Below are 18,326 nucleotides of genomic sequence, written 5' to 3' on the forward strand. Positions count from 1 at the left end.
CTTTTTAATTAATTTGAAATATGGGAGCTACAGAACACAATTATATTCTTGAGTTCAAATGTGCTCATATGATTTTAGCCTGCTTATGGACAGCTAGCTAGATAGGATACTACTACCTCTTTTAGCTACATATTATTGATATGATAATTTCCTAGCTTCATAACTTGCTTAACTATTAGAAATCTTAAGCCCACATTCACATCAGCAATCTACACATTAAGGATTCAGTCTAAGGTAGTCAGCTGCACTCCTTCAATACTTGTTGGAGAGAGACTCTTCAAGAATACCATTCATCCCCTCGTCTCAAGTCATCTGTGGTCTTCCACAAGTACCAGCTTTCCTCCATCTAAGGGAAGCTTATGTGATCCACCTAGTCTAGCAACCTAACTTGTCCACATGGGAACACTTAGCTGACATGAAACCTGCCATTGGTTGTTTGAAAACAAGATGATAAGATGACCTCAATCAAACTTTTTAGAGGTTTTTATAGTAAGAAATAACCATTTATTCAGTACAGCTGAGAAATTGTTTTTATCCATAGGTCACAATGAAGATTATTGCCATGTCACCTTCTGGCTTCTGGCAAAGCAGAAGAAATCGTTATGATCTCTTGGTGACGTCTCTTGGAGTTATATGGGTGATACTTCATTTTGCCTTACTGGTAAGATTCACAAAACACAATTTCAATGATTAAACTTGATTTTATCTGCTAAGCACCAGCAGTAGAATCCATGCTACACATCCAGATAAAATCTTGGGAGTTTAATAAGGCTGAAATATTGCTGAAACAAATTAAGCTTGATGCTAAGAAGAAGGAATCCTTGTCTTGGGCAATGATGAATTACAAAAGTTATCTGATATGAGATGGAGGGCTACAAAGCTGGTGAGGGGTCTGGAGGACAAACCGTATGAAGAATGACTGAGGGACCTGGGGTTGTTTAGCCTGGAGAAGAGGAGGCTGAGGGGAGACCTTATCACCCTCTACAACTACCTGAAAGGAGGTTGTAGAGAGATGGGGGCTGACCTCTTCTCCCTGGTGACAAGTGATAGGACGAGAGGAAACGGGTTCAAGTTATGTCAGGGGAGGTTTAGATTGGATATTAGGAAGCATTTTTTCACTGAAAGGGTTATTAAACATTGGAATAGGCTGCCCAGGGAGGTGGTGGATTCACCATCCCTGGAGGTGTTTAAAAAAAGGGTAGATGGGGCACTTAGGGACATGGTTTAGAAGTGGCTTTTGTCAGGGTAGGTTAAAGGTTGGACTTGATGATCTTAAAGGTCCCTTCCAACCTCAGCAATTCTATGATTCTATGATTCTATGAGTCTCTAAATGTGGTAAAAAAATGAAATCTTTGGGAGGGATGTGCGTGAGGAAAGGAAGGAACCTGAAGAGGTTGAGGGCTCTTGCCAACAGCAGTCTCATGAGCAGCAATGAAGAAAGAGATAATGCACAAAATCCAGATGGGAACAGTGGATTGGAAGAAGGCATAGGTTCAAAATTGCTGAACAGTAAAATCTGTCCCAAACCCAGCAGTGATTCTGGACCACTGGTTTTGGTTAAGAAGCTGTGTTTAATCCAAGAAAGCATGAAGGAGAGGGGAGGAAATCAGCTCTCCCTTCATCTCATCCTGGTTTTTTATCGTTGCTTACACCCCTGGTTCACTTACTTATGAGGGAAGGAGAAGGGATAGTTGATGCTTGTCACCAATCACAAGTTGTGAAAGTCACCACCCTAAGATGGCTGGGGGTTTCTCTCTTGTCTGACGCAGGCTCTGTTCGGAGGAAAACCTTGTCTGGCTAGCCATTTTGCCCTGGCATCCACAGCTTGCTCCCTGCTGCTGCGTAGCTTGGAAAGTCTTGAGTTCCTGTAAGCCAGCAGCTGCCCAGACAAGTAGGCTTGGGCCACTGGACATAGCTACAGCCCAGCTAATAGATGATTGAAGGTTTTTTTGGTTTGATGTATGGGGAAGTTTGGTTAGTGTTTTTGAAGTGGTAGAGCATCTTCTGTTATTTTCTTACTGCTCTACTGTTAATGAAATATTGGTGCTACTGGTTTATGATTTCTCTTATTTCATATGGCAACTGCCCTACATTATTAAAAGACCAATTATCCTGATCTTTCCCCGAGATACCAGGGGGACAATGTATTAAGTCTTCTGTGTTTCTGTTCCAGAATGCGTACACATACATGATGGGGGCATGCGTAATTGTCTTCAGGTTTTTCTCAATTTGTGGGAAGCACGTAAGTATAAATTAGGAACTACAACCATTGCAGTGCTGTTCTATAGATTAAAGGACTAGTTGCTATGCATCTCTAGTGCATGTTCTGTAAGGTTCCATTTTATATGCCAAAAAAAAGGAGACTTCAAGCAGCTGTCTCCCATTTTATGCTCTGTCTTTAAAATGTCAGGATTTTAGGTACATTGTATAATAGCACTGTATTATGGATACTGGAAAAGATGCATTTTTTATTTTTTTTTAAAAGTGCAACTGCAATACCACACAGTTTTTAAAAAATGCTCTCTAAAACTCTGAACATACGTTTTGCTGCCCTCAGTCTTTGCCGTTTCAGTGTGGAGTGATGTGCGTGCTATTTATTTATTTTCTCTGCAAGACTAGTGGGGTGGTGGTGGATGCAGTCATCTTGTTAGGAGAGTGCTCTCTTACACAAGTTTCTTCCTCCAGAGTGCAGGTCTGCGTCTTGGGTCTCTACAATGTATGTCTTGTCACAGTAAAGCATTTATGTTCAATTTTAAAAAATATTGGCCCAAGATATTCTTCTGGAAACACTGAGACGGCGACAAAGCAAGTCACTTCTAAAGTTTACATTTCTTTTGTGTTTGGATTTGCTCTGGTGTAATTGAGAGTAGGCTGGCAGAATAAGCATAGGCAGAGAACAAACAAGTGGTGAGGCTTTGCATTCTCTTGCTGTAGAACTTTTTAGACTATCCAAACATTTTCTTTGAAGTATGACATATTAAAGTAAATGTGATAAAAAGACTGCTGTACTGGGTTGCTGGGGTTAAGAACAGTAAGTCAGAGGGTTTGTTCAGTAAAGATAAAAAGTTTTCCTTCAATCAAACTACACAGAGCCTGTAGATCCTTAGAAGTCAAATGAAAAATCCTTGCTTCTCCTAAGCAAATAGGCCAAGTGATTGCCTTCAAAGCTCTCTGATTGATTCTAAAGTTTTTTCAAGGTGTTAACCTACTCATTTGTGCCTTCATGTTAGGAGATGCATCAGTTTCAGTAATTTATCTCTTGTTATGCAATGTGATGGCTAAAAGTCAGCATGAGTTACCAGTTTGGCATGATTCTGAAGGAAACTGCTACTCTCAGTCCCATTCAAGAGAATTTTCCATAGCATCCAAAGTGGTGAAGGATGTTAAGGCAATCTAGGGCAATAATATTATCAAGAGTAATATGTATGCATGCATTTACTTTATCAAGAGTGAAATACGCATGCATGGGAAAGTAGTATCTATTACTTAGGCCTACTACTGCCTATGTAATTTCTAAAATTATGCTCCCTTAAGCTCTTTGGCCAACTTGTGTGAGAAATTAACTAGTTGAATCAAGCTGTGCTGATCTTAAGGAAGTCCTCTTCTCTGGACATCAGCCTATTGCTTTAACTAGGCTGCAGTATCTGTGATTTCTACCTAACAGCATCACTGGTAGTAGTCCAAAGTAGTCTACTGCACTTACAATGCTAATTTTCATACTTGTGGAGTTTACTGATCCTAGGATATTATAGTTAAGTTTATGCTGTATTACTGCCGTGTTATCCTACACTGTGTTTTCCCATGTGTACTCTTTGAGGAGCAATATCTTGACCTTGTAAATTAGGCGGATGTGCTGATCTCTTTAACAAGTAAAAAGCACACTAAATTTCAAAGGAAGACACAAAATGTACAGTTCCAATCAGATTCATAATGTACCATTTCACTGGGCTCATGCATTAACGTATATGCGTAAAGAATTTGTTGTCAAAATGCCAAATGCAATCAGTCTTTTTCCCTTTTATCTCTGCTTTCATGGATGGTGTCATGGATTCCTTTTTCTCTGTCCTTCCAGGTGACACTAAAAATGCTGCTCCTTACCGTGGTCGTCAGCATGTACAAGAGTTTCTTCATCATAGTGGGAATGTTCTTACTGCTTCTTTGTTATGCTTTTGCTGGAGTGGTTTTATTTGGTACAGTGAAATACGGAGAGAACATTAACAGGTACAGTATGTACTACCTCATGGGGATGTTATTGAAACAGTCCAAAAAAATCATGTTCTGCTATAGAGAAGTTTATCCACAGTAAAAACCAGAGAAGTCCCCAGGTCTAGCTGAAGAGCTCTAATCAGAATTTCTGATAGGAAGCACTGAGCCATCTTTCCAGTCCTTGCGCGTTGGGCCAAATGACAGCCGATCCAGCCCAGAGCAGACTGGGAGCTCTTCTTCATTATGCCAGCTTCAAAGTTAGCACTGCACTAGCTGCTGAAACACAGCCTACCTGCTGCGCCTTATCGGCATCACCCAGGAACAGGAGCCATAGGCCAGGCTAATAGAGAGGGGCCAGTTCTGTGAACTGGCTGTTAACTGGAGATTTCCCAATAAATAACATCATCAAACTACGGGAAGAGAATGGAGACAGGAGATAGGATCTGGCCCTGAGTCTGCTTTGGCTCTTTGATAAAATGAGCCAAAATACTCAGAACTGTGTCTGAGCTCACATTCAGTTATTATATCTTAAATCATGTAATAAATAATTCAGCGAGCTCATTCAAATAATACTGTACCTATTTTCAGTTTAAAATAGTAGAACAGTAGAAAATGGAAACTATTTGCATTTTTTCTTGCCAATGTTTTAATTCTGGGACATGAAATGATCTCTCTCTCTCTCTTATCCTTTAAAACAGACATGCAAATTTTTCATCAGCTGGCAAGGCTATTACTGTACTCTTCAGAATAGTTACTGGAGAAGACTGGAACAAAATTATGCACGACTGCATGGTAAATACAATACTGCCAGAGATAAAGTAGGCAAGAAACAGGAGACAGCCTTGCATCTCAAAGTGTTTCCAGTATCTTAGCTTTGTACAAGGAATGTTGTGATTGCCTTTGTCTTTTCAAGAGATATAATGTTCGCTAAACCTCAGAACATGACACACAAATTGCAGTTCCAATCACACACACACAATGTCATATTTCATGGGGCTAACAAAAATAAAAAGATGTTTTCAAAATCAGAAGTAACTCACTTTTCCACTGTTTGACTGTGCCGAGGTGACTTTTCAGGTTAACTTTGTCTTTAATGCCTGTACTTCGGCTCATTCCCTGGGAATAGTAGGCTTATTGACCTCAAAATTTGTCCTGGAATCATTTTATTTTGCCTAAGTACCCTTCTGTCTGTGTTCTCCATTGTGACAAAAATCATATTCCCTTCCTTTTTAACATTAATGGGCAGGGAAGTGTTTTGAAAACCACCACATTTCAGTGCACCAAGTTGTTTCTTTACAGTGGCATAATGCACAATGTGCCTTGTATGTGGTAGGGAGGTCCACGGCGAGGCCTTTTTTTGTCATACTCTCTGTTTTCTGATTTCTGACTGCTAGAGGAACAACAAAAAACTGCCCACAGTAATGCCTACAGCATTATTTCCTAATTGTGAAGCTTTAAAAAAAATGATAGTCATAAGTATTGTATTGATTGCAGAGAAAATAAGAATCTCTTTTTATGATTGATTGACTTTGTTTTCTTTTGTTTTGAAGGTTCAGCCTCCGTTTTGTACACCAGATAACAGCACCTACTGGAAAACAGACTGTGGAAATTACGCTGGTGCTCTTATGTATTTCTGTTCATTTTATGTCATCATTGCGTACATCATGCTAAATTTGCTTGTTGGTAAGTGAAAATACACATCAATAACAAAAACGTCCATCTTGGCAAGTAGTATGTTAGATTTGAGTGTGTTGCGCTATTCAGGTATGAGGTTACCTTGTACCTTCACTGTTGCCATAAATGCATACGATGTGTTTGATACTTCTCTGGCGTGTAGTATGCTAAAACACAGAAAGTTTGGGAATGAAAGCTTTTTGAACAAAGAGATGTGTTGTATTTGTAGACTATAGTTACCCTAAGGACTACTATTTACTGACCTTTCCTTCTTCCAGTTAACATTTTTCCAACATCATTGGAATTCTCCTAATTGATTTTAGAACAGGTTAGATTAGGTATCTCACCAGCATTTAAGATAGAGCTTTTAAAAAGTGAGCACAGTGAATAATGATATAGCATGACAGAATATTACCTATTCAAAATCCTCATCTGAACATACAGGCATTTATTAGTGTGAAGTTTGCACAACAGAATTCATATTCTGTTAAAATTCATTGTTGCTTATAGAGATGAACCAGTTGGAATGTAACTACAGGCTTTCTTTATAGCGTATTTTGGTTTTGTGGTTTTCAGCTATCATTGTGGAGAATTTCTCGTTGTTTTATTCAACCGAAGAAGACCAACTTTTAAGTTACAATGATCTTAGGCATTTTCAAATTATATGGAACATGGTTGATGACAAAAGAGAGGTAAGAAACTTGATAATGAGCACAGAAATCCAGTAAATCCGTAGTTTTCCTTGAAAAAAATGTATGGGCAAAATAAAGTATGCTGACAAAACTCACTGAGAGGTTACTGTTCAGGTTGTGAAAGTTCAGTGAGCATGATCTAATATTGTTCATGGCCCTTCAAACACTAACCCATATTCTTTACTACTGTGAAGTACTTAAAATAGTAGATTTAAAAACATATGTAGATATTCATAGGATAAATACAACAGCATCTTTCCTCCCAGCTCCGTGAGACTTGTTCCTTTGGAAGTCTACAGACTCACATCCATTTATGTGCCTGATCTTCAGAAGCGTTTTGCTGAGATTTTGTCACTGTCTCCCGTGAGCTCCCCATAGAGAAGTTGATGAAGTAGGGGCTGGATGAGAAGATGATGAGGTGGACTGAACACTGGTCGAGTGGCCAGGCCCAGAAAGTGATGATCAGCAGCACGGAGTCTAGCTGGGGGCCAGTAACTAGTGGTGTACCCCAGGGATCAATAGTGGGCCCAATACTGTTCAACATCTTCATTAATGATCTGGATGATGAGGCAGACACGAAACTGGGAGGAGTGGCTGATGCGGCAGAGGAACATGCTGCCATCCAGAGGGACCTAAACAGGCTGGAGAAATGGGATGAGAGGAACCTCATGTGATTTAACGAGGGGAAGTGCAAAGTTCTGCACCTGGGGAGTGCAAGACAACCCCAGGCACCAGTATATGCTGGGGGCTGACCAGCTGAAAAGCAGCTTGACAGGAAAGAACCTGGGAGTCCTGGTGGACACCAGTAGCCAGCAATGTGCCCTAGCGGCAAAGAGGGCTAATGGTATCCTAGGATGCATTAGGCAGAGTATTGCCAGCAGGCCAAGGGAGCAGATCCTTCCCCTCTACTCAGTATTGGTGAAGCCATACCTGGGGTGCTGGGTCCAGTTCTGGGTTCCTCTGTACAACAGAGACATAGACGTACTGGAGAGAGCCCAGCAAAGGGACACAAAGATATTGACGAGCCTAGAGTATGTCTTCAGTGAGGAGAGGCTGAGAGAGGTGAGACTGTTCAGCCTGGAGAAGGCTCAGGGGGACCTCATCAATGTATATAAATACTTGAAGGGAGGTGCAAAGAGGATGGCACCAGGCTGTTTTCAGTAGTGCCCGGTGACAGGACCAGAGCCAATGGGCACAAACTGAAATATGGGAGGTTCCCTCTGAACATCAGAAAACACTTTTTTAACTGTGAGGGTGACTGAGCACTGGCACAGGTACCCAGGGAGGTCGTGGAGCCAACATCCTTGGAGATATTCAGAAGCCACCTGGACATAGTCCTGAGTAACAGGCTTTATGAGGCCCTGCTTAAGCAGAGTCGGACAAGGTGACCTCCAGACATCCCTTCCAGCCTCAACCATTCTGATTCTGGGATGAGAAGAGCATCTGGGAGACTGAGCTGTTCAAATGCCCACACAAGTTAAATCATCATCTGAATGATTCATGACATCACTAAGATTTGAATATGAACAACATTATGGTGAAAGAAGTTCGTTGCTTGTAGTTGGCACATGGCTGTGCTGGAGATGGAAGCCACAGTCTGTCCTGATGGAAGTGGAGATCTGAATCCTTTGTGCCCAGCACTGTCAGTCTCTCTCTGATGCAGAAAAACACAGTACAGCAAAAATAGTTCCATTCAGGCTCATTTAGCAGAACAAAATATTTAAAGAGTACGGATACCACAGTTTCAGAGGGAAATACTTTCAGTCCTAATTTTCTAACAGCAGATCAGAACTGTTATCACAAAGAGTGTATAACATGCTAGGTTGACTCCTAGAGCGGAAGACCTTTGAAAAGCCAGTAACTCCCAACATTCTCCTGTCCAAAGGTGCACATGCAAGGGGAGAGGTTTACAGCCAGGTATAGGCCTGACTGTGCATGTTTAAATTGTGGTTTAATTTCAGTTTTTCAAAGGCATCTCTTTGGACATATAATTCTCAATTTTGAACATTTCTGACAAAATGATCAGCACAGATTCTCATTGTACATCAGTGGAATAACAGCAAAGCCTGCCATGAATGTGCTGAAGAGCTGGCTGCATGTGAATATTTTTCAGTAATGTATTCACAGTGACTTAAATAGGCCAGGGTTTGACATGACATAGTGTTTCTCTCACTGATCGAGTGTCTGAGTCGGTTGTTAGGTCACAGTAATAATTTACCATCTATTATGCAATTTTACCCAGGGAGTAATCCCTACCTTCCGAGTGAAATTTCTGCTGAGGCTTCTGCGGGGCAGGCTGGAGGTGGATCTTGACAAGGACAAGCTGCTGTTCAAGCACATGTGCTACGAAATGGAACGGCTCCATAATGGTGGTGATGTCACTTTCCATGATGTGCTCAGGTACCCTGACATTTTCTCTAAATTTTCAGAACGGGTATAATGGCCTGTATTTCTCTGCAGGCTAACAGGTATTCATTAGGCTTGGGAAAAGGCAGGACTGGTAGCCATGGAGGCACTGCCATTTTAAATGTAATACAAAAACTAATTTTCCCTTTTTATTCTGAAAAAATATCAGTGATGGAAAATACAGGTCCTAGGGAATCAGATCTAAGTAATTTTAACATTTTCATTGGAGACAGTTTGTCATAAACAGGAGTCACATGTTGTTCTTGTATCCCAAGCGATGAATTGTTGTCCTCACTCGTGTAGCAACATGATGGTGAATCTGACTAGAAATAAAATAGAAATGGGAACGTTATCCAAACATAAACACTTAGAGTGGGGAAAAATCCCACAAATGCCCTAGTTGCTTACAGTTCAGCAGCTCATGTGTATTGGATAGCTAGATGTAGGTGATCAGGTTTTCATTTGTTTTGAGCACAAGTCTCTTCTGGAATCATCTCAGCATTTTTTACCTTCAAATGCGAATTTATTGCACACAGCTGAATTACGTGTTTCTGCACTAGGGTCTTAAATATGACCTTTGATTTTCTAAATTAAAATGTAAGGTAACCAGCATTTAAAAAAAAAAAACAAAAAGAAAAAACAAAACTGTGTTTCTTCTAGCATGCTTTCATATAGGTCTGTTGATATCAGAAAAAGTCTTCAACTGGAAGAGCTGCTTGCTAGGGAACAACTGGAATATACCATAGAAGAGGAGGTGGCCAAACAGACCATACGCATGTGGCTGAAGAAGTGCTTAAAGCGAATCAGAGCAGTAAGTCAAGCTAAACCAGGATCTAAATGGTTGCAGAAATTGTACTGCTCAACAATGCTGGAATTTGCTGTCACTGTGTTTCATTTACTCTGGAGTCACGATTATATTTATGTGAAGAAATATGTAGCAGTTGCTAACTCAGCAAAAAAAAGTATGTTACAGCTCAATTGAAAGCGCTACAAAAATAAGCATCTTTTGAAGGCAAAAACTGTCTTCCTGCCAAAAATTTATCTGTCTTTTCAGTACAGCAGGAAGATGCACGTGCAGAAACCAAAGTCAAAGGAATAAAGAAAAAACAATGTAATTTGATGAAACCTCATAGACTAATCCTTCCTCACAGAATGTAATTGTATAATTTCCTTGCCTCTGCTGGCAGAAGATACCATGATCAGTCACCAGCAGATATGGAATCCATATCCAAATACATCATTTGAATGAGCCATTACAGTAACTCTGTGTGTGCAACTTAGCAATGTGTACATGCAAATCAGATATATGAACCATGGCACACAATTAAGGAGGGCCAAGGTACTGGCTCAGGACTGGGATGGTGTCAGCCATACTCATTAGCCTGTTCCTCAGCACAGTTTTGGCCTGTGCTCATACTCTCCCAGACCACTGTCGTGCGGTCCCCCAGACCACTGTCGTAGGAGCACCACTGCCCTCCAGGCATGGGTGAGGGTGGAGATCGCTCCCAGCAGGCAGTGGTTGAAGCCGTCTGGTGTGGTAGAGGAGAGATTAGACAGATCATGCAAGTTCTGGACTGGCTTCAGCTCTGCAGGAAATCCCAATCTATTTAATTTACTAGTATAGACCTAGCCAACGCTTCTGTATTCTGCTTACACAGTGCTTCTGATTGTCTGAAACATTTTTGCCTTTTCTCGAGATAGCTGCAATACACGCTGATCAAAGTTTGCCTCGGATGAAAATTATAGTTTTACAGTTATTCTCTTCTTTCTTCTAAAACCAACTCATCCTTTATATAAAAAGTCACAGCCTGGTTGTGTTGGTGACTGATTTTTCAGTTACTGAAAGGCTGGGTGCTTTCGATGAATATATTGACAAGCATATTTTTATTTCTATATTTTGGTATATATTTTGATGCATATATGGAAAAGCTTGAGAAGTGGGCCCGTGTGAACCTCACGAGGTTCAACAAGGCCAAGTGCAGGGTCCTGCACATGGGTCGGGGCAACCCCCAGTATAAATACAGGCTGGGGGATGAATGGATTGAGAGCAGCCCTGAGGAGAAGGACTTGGGGGTACTGGTGGATGAAAAGCCAGACAGGAGCCGACAGCATGTGCTCACAGCCCAGAAAGACAACTGTATGTATCCTGGGCTGCATCAAAAGCAGCGTGGCCAGCAGGTCGAGGGACGTGATTCTGCCCCTCTACTCTGCTCTGGTGAGACCCCACCTGGAGTACTGCACCCAGCTCTGGGGCCCTCGGCACAGGAAAGACACGGACCTGTTGGAGCGGGTCCAGAGGAGGGCCACAAAGATGATCAGAGGGCTGGAGAACCTCTGCTATGAAGACAGGCTGAGAGAGTTGTGGTTGTTCAGCCTGGAGAAGAGAAGGCTCCAGGAAGGCCCGATTGTGGCTTTTCAGTACTTAAAGGGAGCTTATAAGAAAGATGGGGATAAAGTTTTAAGCAGGGCCTCTTGTAATAGGACAAGAGGTAATGGTTTTAAACTAAAAGAGGGTAGATTGAGCCTCAGCATAAGGAAGAAATTTTTTACAATGAGGGTGGTGAGACACTGGAGCAGGTTGCCCAGAGAGGTGGTGGATGCCCCATCCCTGGAAACATTCAAGGTCAGGTTGGACGGGGCTCTGAGCAACCTGATCTGGTTGAAGATGTCCCTGCTCATTGCAGGGGGATTGGACTAGATGACCTTTAAAGGTCCCTTCTAATCCAAACTATTTTATGATTCTATGATTTTTTTGTTTTTATAAAACCTTACTTCTTGGAGGTGGGGAGGGGTTTCCATAGAGACCTGTGATCATGGAATCTGGCTTTTTCTGTTTGTAAATTTATTAAAAAACATAACTGGACAATTTGAATGTAATGTACATTCCAGCTGAAACATCAATGTTCAAGGCATATTCAGATAGATAGTTTCATTCTGATCTCATCTCTGTAATAACCACGGCAGTAAATTTAATCTCAGCTCTCAGTTCTGGGTTTGTTCAACTCTGTTGTTCATTTCATTATGATATTGAATTACACTATGTTAAAGTAAATATGCTATTCATTTCACTCTAATAACATGGTTCAGATCGTTTCACATTATATGAACCTTTTATAAACTGAATGTAATTATGGAAGTTAATATATATTTTCAAATTCTCTTGTTAGTCTCTAAGTCTCTCTAGAGGCAGCAAGTGAAAACTACCCAGGAAAGTGAAACCCATCCTAAGGGCTGTTTATTTTAATTTAAAAGCAAATTAGATTGTAAGTTCATAATGGTAGTGGTTTTGTTTTTCTATTTGTACTGTAAATCTATACTCAGTCCCAAGGTTTCCACTACTGTTTTATTCAGTCTTATTGACAGACTGTTCCAACATCCACGAAAGAAATCAGATTTTTTTCATTGCCTTCATGGAATTCTTAGTGAATCTCTACCAATTTCCTTGTTTCTTTTTCTTTGCAAGAACTTTTAACTCATAAATTCAAAACTTTACATGTTTTTAAACTCTAGGTTTAAACCAACAGATGAGCAAACTGCCTGCCCCTTAATACAGTTTATAAGTTTCATCCTCTATTTCCTACATAAAGGTTAGACATATGCTGGAAATCACTTTATTTAAATAGCAACCATCTAATACATGTAGCTTTATCGATGCACCTGGTATCCACATCTGGCGCTCACTGTTTGGTTAAACGTTTAGAAGGCTTTAAAAAAAATAATCAAACACTGTGATACACCAACGAGAACATTTTTGTTGTCACACATTGTACCTTGACAGAAACAACAGCAGTCGTGCAGCATTATCCATAGTCTACGGGAGAGTCAACAGCAGGAGTTGAGCCGATTTCTGAATCCTCCCAGCATTGAGACAACACAGCCGAGTGAAGATATGAATGCTATTAATCAGGATAACAGTGCACAGCCAGAGGTATGTTAACCCAAAGACTATCAGCTACTCAGAACAAATTCAGAAAACTCCCATGTTTCTTATTTGTTCTTTTTTAAACATCATTTTAAAACTTCATTCGTTGCCTTCAGATGTAAAGGCAAGGTGGTCTAAGGCAGTAATTCTCCAGCTTAGTTAGCTGTCTTGCTAGCACCATAAAGGGCAAACTCAGCTGTACGACTCTGGCAGCACCAACTTTCAGCTCTAGCATGAGCTGCGTACAGGCTCAGGGACTTGGAAGTTTTCCTGTCCGAGCATTCTGAACTAGTTTTTACACCGAGAGTGATAATATTGGGCATGCTAGGTCCTGTGAGTAGGAGTCCTGGGCTCTTCCAGGATAGGGAATGAAGAAGGTACAACGTAAGGACTCCGCTGTAGAAGACTAAGAACAATTTTGTACCTTTCAATGGGAATGTATAATGGAATTGAGCCTAAATGGCCTTTTTTTTTTCCTATTAATGGTAGTTACTGGGGCAGTAAGGAATAGAAACCATGCTGCCTTAACAAATGGCAGTATATTTTGTTTGCATTCATGTATAAAGCGTGGAAGTAGAATAGAAAGTTAACCCTTATTAGGATTATCTCCATGCAATGGGGAACTGACTGAAACTCTTTTTTCCTCTGTTCAGACTAGTAGCCAGCAGCAGCTCCTTAGCCCAACGCTTTCTGACAGAGGTGGCTATCGACAAGACTCTGCAGACACTGGAAAACCTCAGCGGAAAATTGGGCAATGGTGTTTGACATCAGGTAAGTGAAAAATGTGTGTCACTATAGTCCCCACATGCCAAATCACTGCTGGACAATAACAAGGTCATGAGAGGCTTCCTGATTCACAGTTCTACCTTCCGCCTGCTGCTTGCACCCACATCAGGGTTTTTCTACCCTCATGCATGCTGAAATAAAGCAATCTCTCCCCTTCCTCTCATTTCTGAAAGTTCAGAAGATGGACTCAAGCATTGCCATGTGCAGGTTGTTGGGGCTTTTTACTCTTTCATACATTTACTCAGGATCTTTGGATTGGGGGCTGTACCATCCTGTATGTTTGGGTAGCATTTTGTGCATTTAGAGTTCTCTTTTATCATATAAAACACACTGAAAATGAATGCTTTTGCTGACAAGAGTAGTAACTTCTGAGTGCCTTTTCTTGCCTAAACATACCAGGTGTATGATTTATACTTTAATCCATAATGATACTTTTTTATATCTTCCCTTCAGCCAGGAACTAGACAAATATACAATCAGTTTCCCATTTGTTTTCTCACAAACAGGAAACATCCTCAATTTACTCTAGTAACTACCATCTGCTAGAAAAGGAAGGCAAGATTGCGCCTTACAGGAGGGTGGGAGAGGTGCACAGTACAGTCTGAGGCCTTATTGAGTCTCAAGAGCACTCTCCACCACCCGAAATATTCTCTCTTAAAGTGCATATTGACCTCTGCTGCCTCGTGACCAGCAGGTTAGGTGTCAGCACATCAAACCGGCTTTCAGCTGCCATCAGTCAGTCCTTTTCCAAGTCAGAGCACTGCCTTCAAAGGCTGACAATGTTCAGACCCTAATCATATCTAGGTGGAATTAGAATAGGTGGTCATGCTATGAGTACCGTTAACCCTACTTTTGTGACCAGGGTACTTGTCCAAGAAACAGGACAGCTTAATAGAGAGCTTTTGATTCATGCTTTCCACTTACAAGTCACTGAGCAGCGAAGATCAACATTTTGTGGGAACAGAGAGAAAGAGTAAAAGAAGGAGCGTGCTAAGGAGGAATCGCACTATTGTAGCCAACTGGATAGGTTTTTCAAGTGAGAATGATGAGTTTGGGGTTTCCTTTCTTCGCAGTGACCTTGGCCATGTCACTCTTCAATGTTCCTCAGTGGACAGTCTCAGAAAAGGAAGATCACCTCCATGCACAGTACAGCCTGGCAGATGATAAGCCCTCTGCCCCCACTCCAACAAAGACATGTATTTAAGATCATGAATAGCATCATTAAGGTCAATTGTGGTTTTCATATACTTAGGCATGTATTTTAGTGCTTTCCTAAAGCCACACCAGCACCTTGTACTGGCTTCCACCCCTAGTTCATAGTTAAATATCACTTTCTGGGTGTAGCTGCCAACTCTAAATGCACTTTCCCCTTCCTTTTTCTGGCACTTATCACTTTCACCATTTTGCCAGCAGGTCAGCTTAAACCATTTAGTTTGCAATTAGCCAGGTAAGAAGAGACCTATTGCATCAGCTATCCCAGCAGAAGGCAATGAGGCACTGCTCAGTTAAACTACTCTACCAGCAGATTAGTGGGAGTGGGGTGAACAGCTAGAGCTGAAAAAAAAAAAACATTAGAACAGAGCCTTACTCTTTCTCCACTAAATCAGTTTAAAGCTGACCCAGTCCAGCTAGTTCTGTATAGCTCAATTCTACGCAAAAATGTTCAAGAAGCAGATCTGCTCTAATACAGGACTTTCTGTTTAATTTCGTAGCCCAAAAACCAATAAGCCGTTCAGAGTCTTCGGTCAACTTCCACTTTGGTGGACGTTCAACTATGAAATCTGTTGTATGCAAAATGAATCCCATGTCGGATGCTGCTTCTTGTGGATCAGAAGTCAAGAAATGGTGGACAAGACAATTAACTGTGGAGAGTGATGAGAGTGGAGAGGACCTTCTTGATATCTGACAAAAATTTAAGTCATACTGCAACACCAACCACTTCAAGTACAATCTAATTTTCTATGTTTAGAATTTAAGACGCTGTGTGATGTATGATTTCTTTAAAATCAATATCATAAATTTTTTCAAATGCTTATCCTTCTGCTATATGAAGCATAGCACACACTCATATGTTAGAATTTACCGCTGTAGGTACTAACTGTACTTTAAGAAACCTGTATACAATAGCAGTACTAACAAAGCCAGAGAGGCTATATTGCCTTTAGCAGACAGAGCGTTGAAAGATTTCATATGTTCTGTAGCTATATAATGAAAATGTATTTTGATACACACAACTCCATGTTTTTCTTCAACCTATACCATACTTTAAAGTGGCAACACTTTACAATACAGGGGTAATGTATTTCTTCTTTTTGTGTTTTCCCTCAGTTCTTATTTAGTAAGATTTCTTTAGAAAGATTTTATTATTCACAAATGACCTGAAGAGGTCAGCACTGACTTCATGTTCAAGGGAAGTATTTTTACGAAGTACAGATTCTAAATTACAAATCTAAGCTTTTTCTGGCCTTTTTTTTAAATATGCAAGATAGAGTATAACTCACTTTAAAATCAGAAGGTGAAAGATTGGCTTTTAAAATGTAAATATATTAGGGTTTTGATTAATTATGCAAAGAGCTTGATTTTCATAGAGAAAATTGAAAAAAAAAAAAAAGACATGAAAACTGTGCATTTAGGCATCTAACAAAAGACCTCCGTGTGAAAAACATGGTTTATGCTTCATTTTCAGAATATACTGGTTACATATGTGTATGGTGTCATTATTCTCCTGTTGATTGGGTCCCATTTCATTGTGTAGTCATAAGATAACTTTCTTCTTGTCTGTGTGATAAAAATAAGCATGTTGGGGATTCTAATTACAGAGTAGTATTGTATGGCTTTTAAAATACGGTTCAGTTTTGCCTGTATAGGTAGAAGTGAATTTAGCTTACCCGTGTTACTACCCATGCTACAGCCCTGCAGAGCTAAGGCATGGCACTGTACCGTGGGTAAGTACCTTTGCCCCTTTTATCCCGATGCATCATATTTTGACCTGTTAGCTTTTTTTTTTTTTTTTTTATGAAGCGCCAATAGTGCTACGTTATCGCTGGTGAAAAAGCAGCTACCCCTTTCATAAAAGTTTTTTCCAGTGAAAGGCCAACGCTATACAGGGACGGAGGTAGAGAAGAAAAGCCACAAAAAGCAGCAGAGTTTGTTAGTTTCAGAATTTAACGCTGTCTAAAAACGTGGGGTAAAATTGTGCCCTTCCCTCCAGGAAGAACTAAGAGGTTGCAGATTTTGTTGCTCGGCCCCTCGCTGGGTTTTTTAGCATAGCTGGGACCTTTCTGTTACCATTGTTTCCTATGGAAATGATAGGTTGCTCTAACATGGCCTGACGTGAGATCTTTTAAGAGTCTCACAGTTAATGTACATCACCACTTTAAAAATATATCCTTTGAAAAGCAGACAAAAGCCAGTTCTTTGCAATGTTTTCTGGCCAAAATATTAATGTAGGGTGGTCAGAATACAGCATTGTTTTCACAGATGCCTTCACCATAAATGCAAAATTAGTTTTGGCCATAAAATACAGTTTTCTTGGCATCTATCAATGTTTTGTTCGCTGTGTATGGTTGAACATGGTTTGGATTTTTTTTGGAAATAGTCATATTGAACACATCTGTATTTTGTGGTTTCTTTATCTGTTTTGGGGTATATTTATGTTTAAATCTAGTCAACTGTAACTCTATACTAACAGAACATGTGCATTCTCGTGTTTACTGGATTATGAACCATCAACAAAACTTCATATGCAAATCCATTATTTCGTGTTCTGTTTTGTGCTTGGTTAAGTTGAGCTTTTGTATATATGACAAAAAGATAAATATTGGATTTATAAAAGATAATATCTTTGAAAGTTAAATAATATATTGAACCGCAGGTCTTTCTGAATCATTCTTGCTGCAAGTCTTCTTTTTAAAAAATCTGGCAAACATTTTTTCCTTGCCTTACAGTACTCTGTCAATAAAAGTGAGTTGCTTTAAGCAATATTCCTTCCTCTGGTTTTCATTCTAACTGCATCCACTATATCTGGCTTATCTGTGATAATGCTGCATAGTGGCTAGGTGTGTGGTCTGTACAGGATTATTTAAAGAGATGCTTTCAAACTCTTCTAATTGGAGAGCCTTCGGTGAGGCCAGCAACCGACCTCAGCAGTTCTGCCACAAGGGGTCTCATTCAAAAAATGGGACTAAATAGGACTGTTCGTTATTTCTTCTTATTTAACCCACTTTCTTTGTTTGCTTTAGAGCCTGGATGTGAATATGCGCATGCACATGTGGGTATCGGGGAAATCTGTGGTGGAAAAGTCATAATGCTTTCATAGGCTGCCTTCCAATATCTTCCAAAACACTGGAGATTCCTGGACCATTAGAAAGCAGTACTCAACCGTTTATTCCCCCATTTTACTTTTGCAGGTATAGGAAGTGAAATGGAGTTACAAAGATATGAAAATAATATATACTAGAGCACCCAGGTGACCTCCTTAGTACGGCACCCCTGACATAACTAAAGACAGTGATAACCTTCTACTCTGCAGCAGAGCAACCAAGGCACATTTGCACATGAAGGTGCAGAAGCAGAGAGGAGAGCTGAAGAACGACTGAAGTTCAAACAGCCTGCACAAACAGTGGGGAGACACAAAGAGG

General features: G+C 40.4%; 1 protein-coding gene across 4 annotated transcripts in view; it reads left to right on the plus strand.

The window, feature by feature from the left end:
* Positions 1 to 17,659, plus strand: part of NALCN (sodium leak channel, non-selective) — a 232,194-nt gene extending 214,535 nt beyond the window's left edge. For all 4 annotated transcript variants that reach the window (XM_074562155.1, XM_074562147.1, XM_074562164.1 and 1 more), the window contains 11 exons: positions 542 to 661; positions 2,174 to 2,242; positions 4,073 to 4,221; positions 4,905 to 4,998; positions 5,757 to 5,889; positions 6,457 to 6,572; positions 8,815 to 8,972; positions 9,639 to 9,789; positions 12,757 to 12,906; positions 13,554 to 13,671; positions 15,399 to 17,659. In XM_074562155.1, coding sequence (XP_074418256.1) covers positions 542 to 661; positions 2,174 to 2,242; positions 4,073 to 4,221; positions 4,905 to 4,998; positions 5,757 to 5,889; positions 6,457 to 6,572; positions 8,815 to 8,972; positions 9,639 to 9,789; positions 12,757 to 12,906; positions 13,554 to 13,671; positions 15,399 to 15,592 — 1,452 coding nt within the window. In that variant the 3' untranslated portion in view covers positions 15,593 to 17,659. The remainder of the gene's footprint in view (positions 1 to 541; positions 662 to 2,173; positions 2,243 to 4,072; positions 4,222 to 4,904; positions 4,999 to 5,756; positions 5,890 to 6,456; positions 6,573 to 8,814; positions 8,973 to 9,638; positions 9,790 to 12,756; positions 12,907 to 13,553; positions 13,672 to 15,398) is intronic.
* The last annotated feature ends 667 nt before the right edge of the window (positions 17,660 to 18,326 follow it).

Source organism: Larus michahellis, chromosome 1 (assembly GCF_964199755.1).
Source record: "Larus michahellis chromosome 1, bLarMic1.1, whole genome shotgun sequence".
NCBI lineage: Eukaryota > Metazoa > Chordata > Aves > Charadriiformes > Laridae > Larus > Larus michahellis.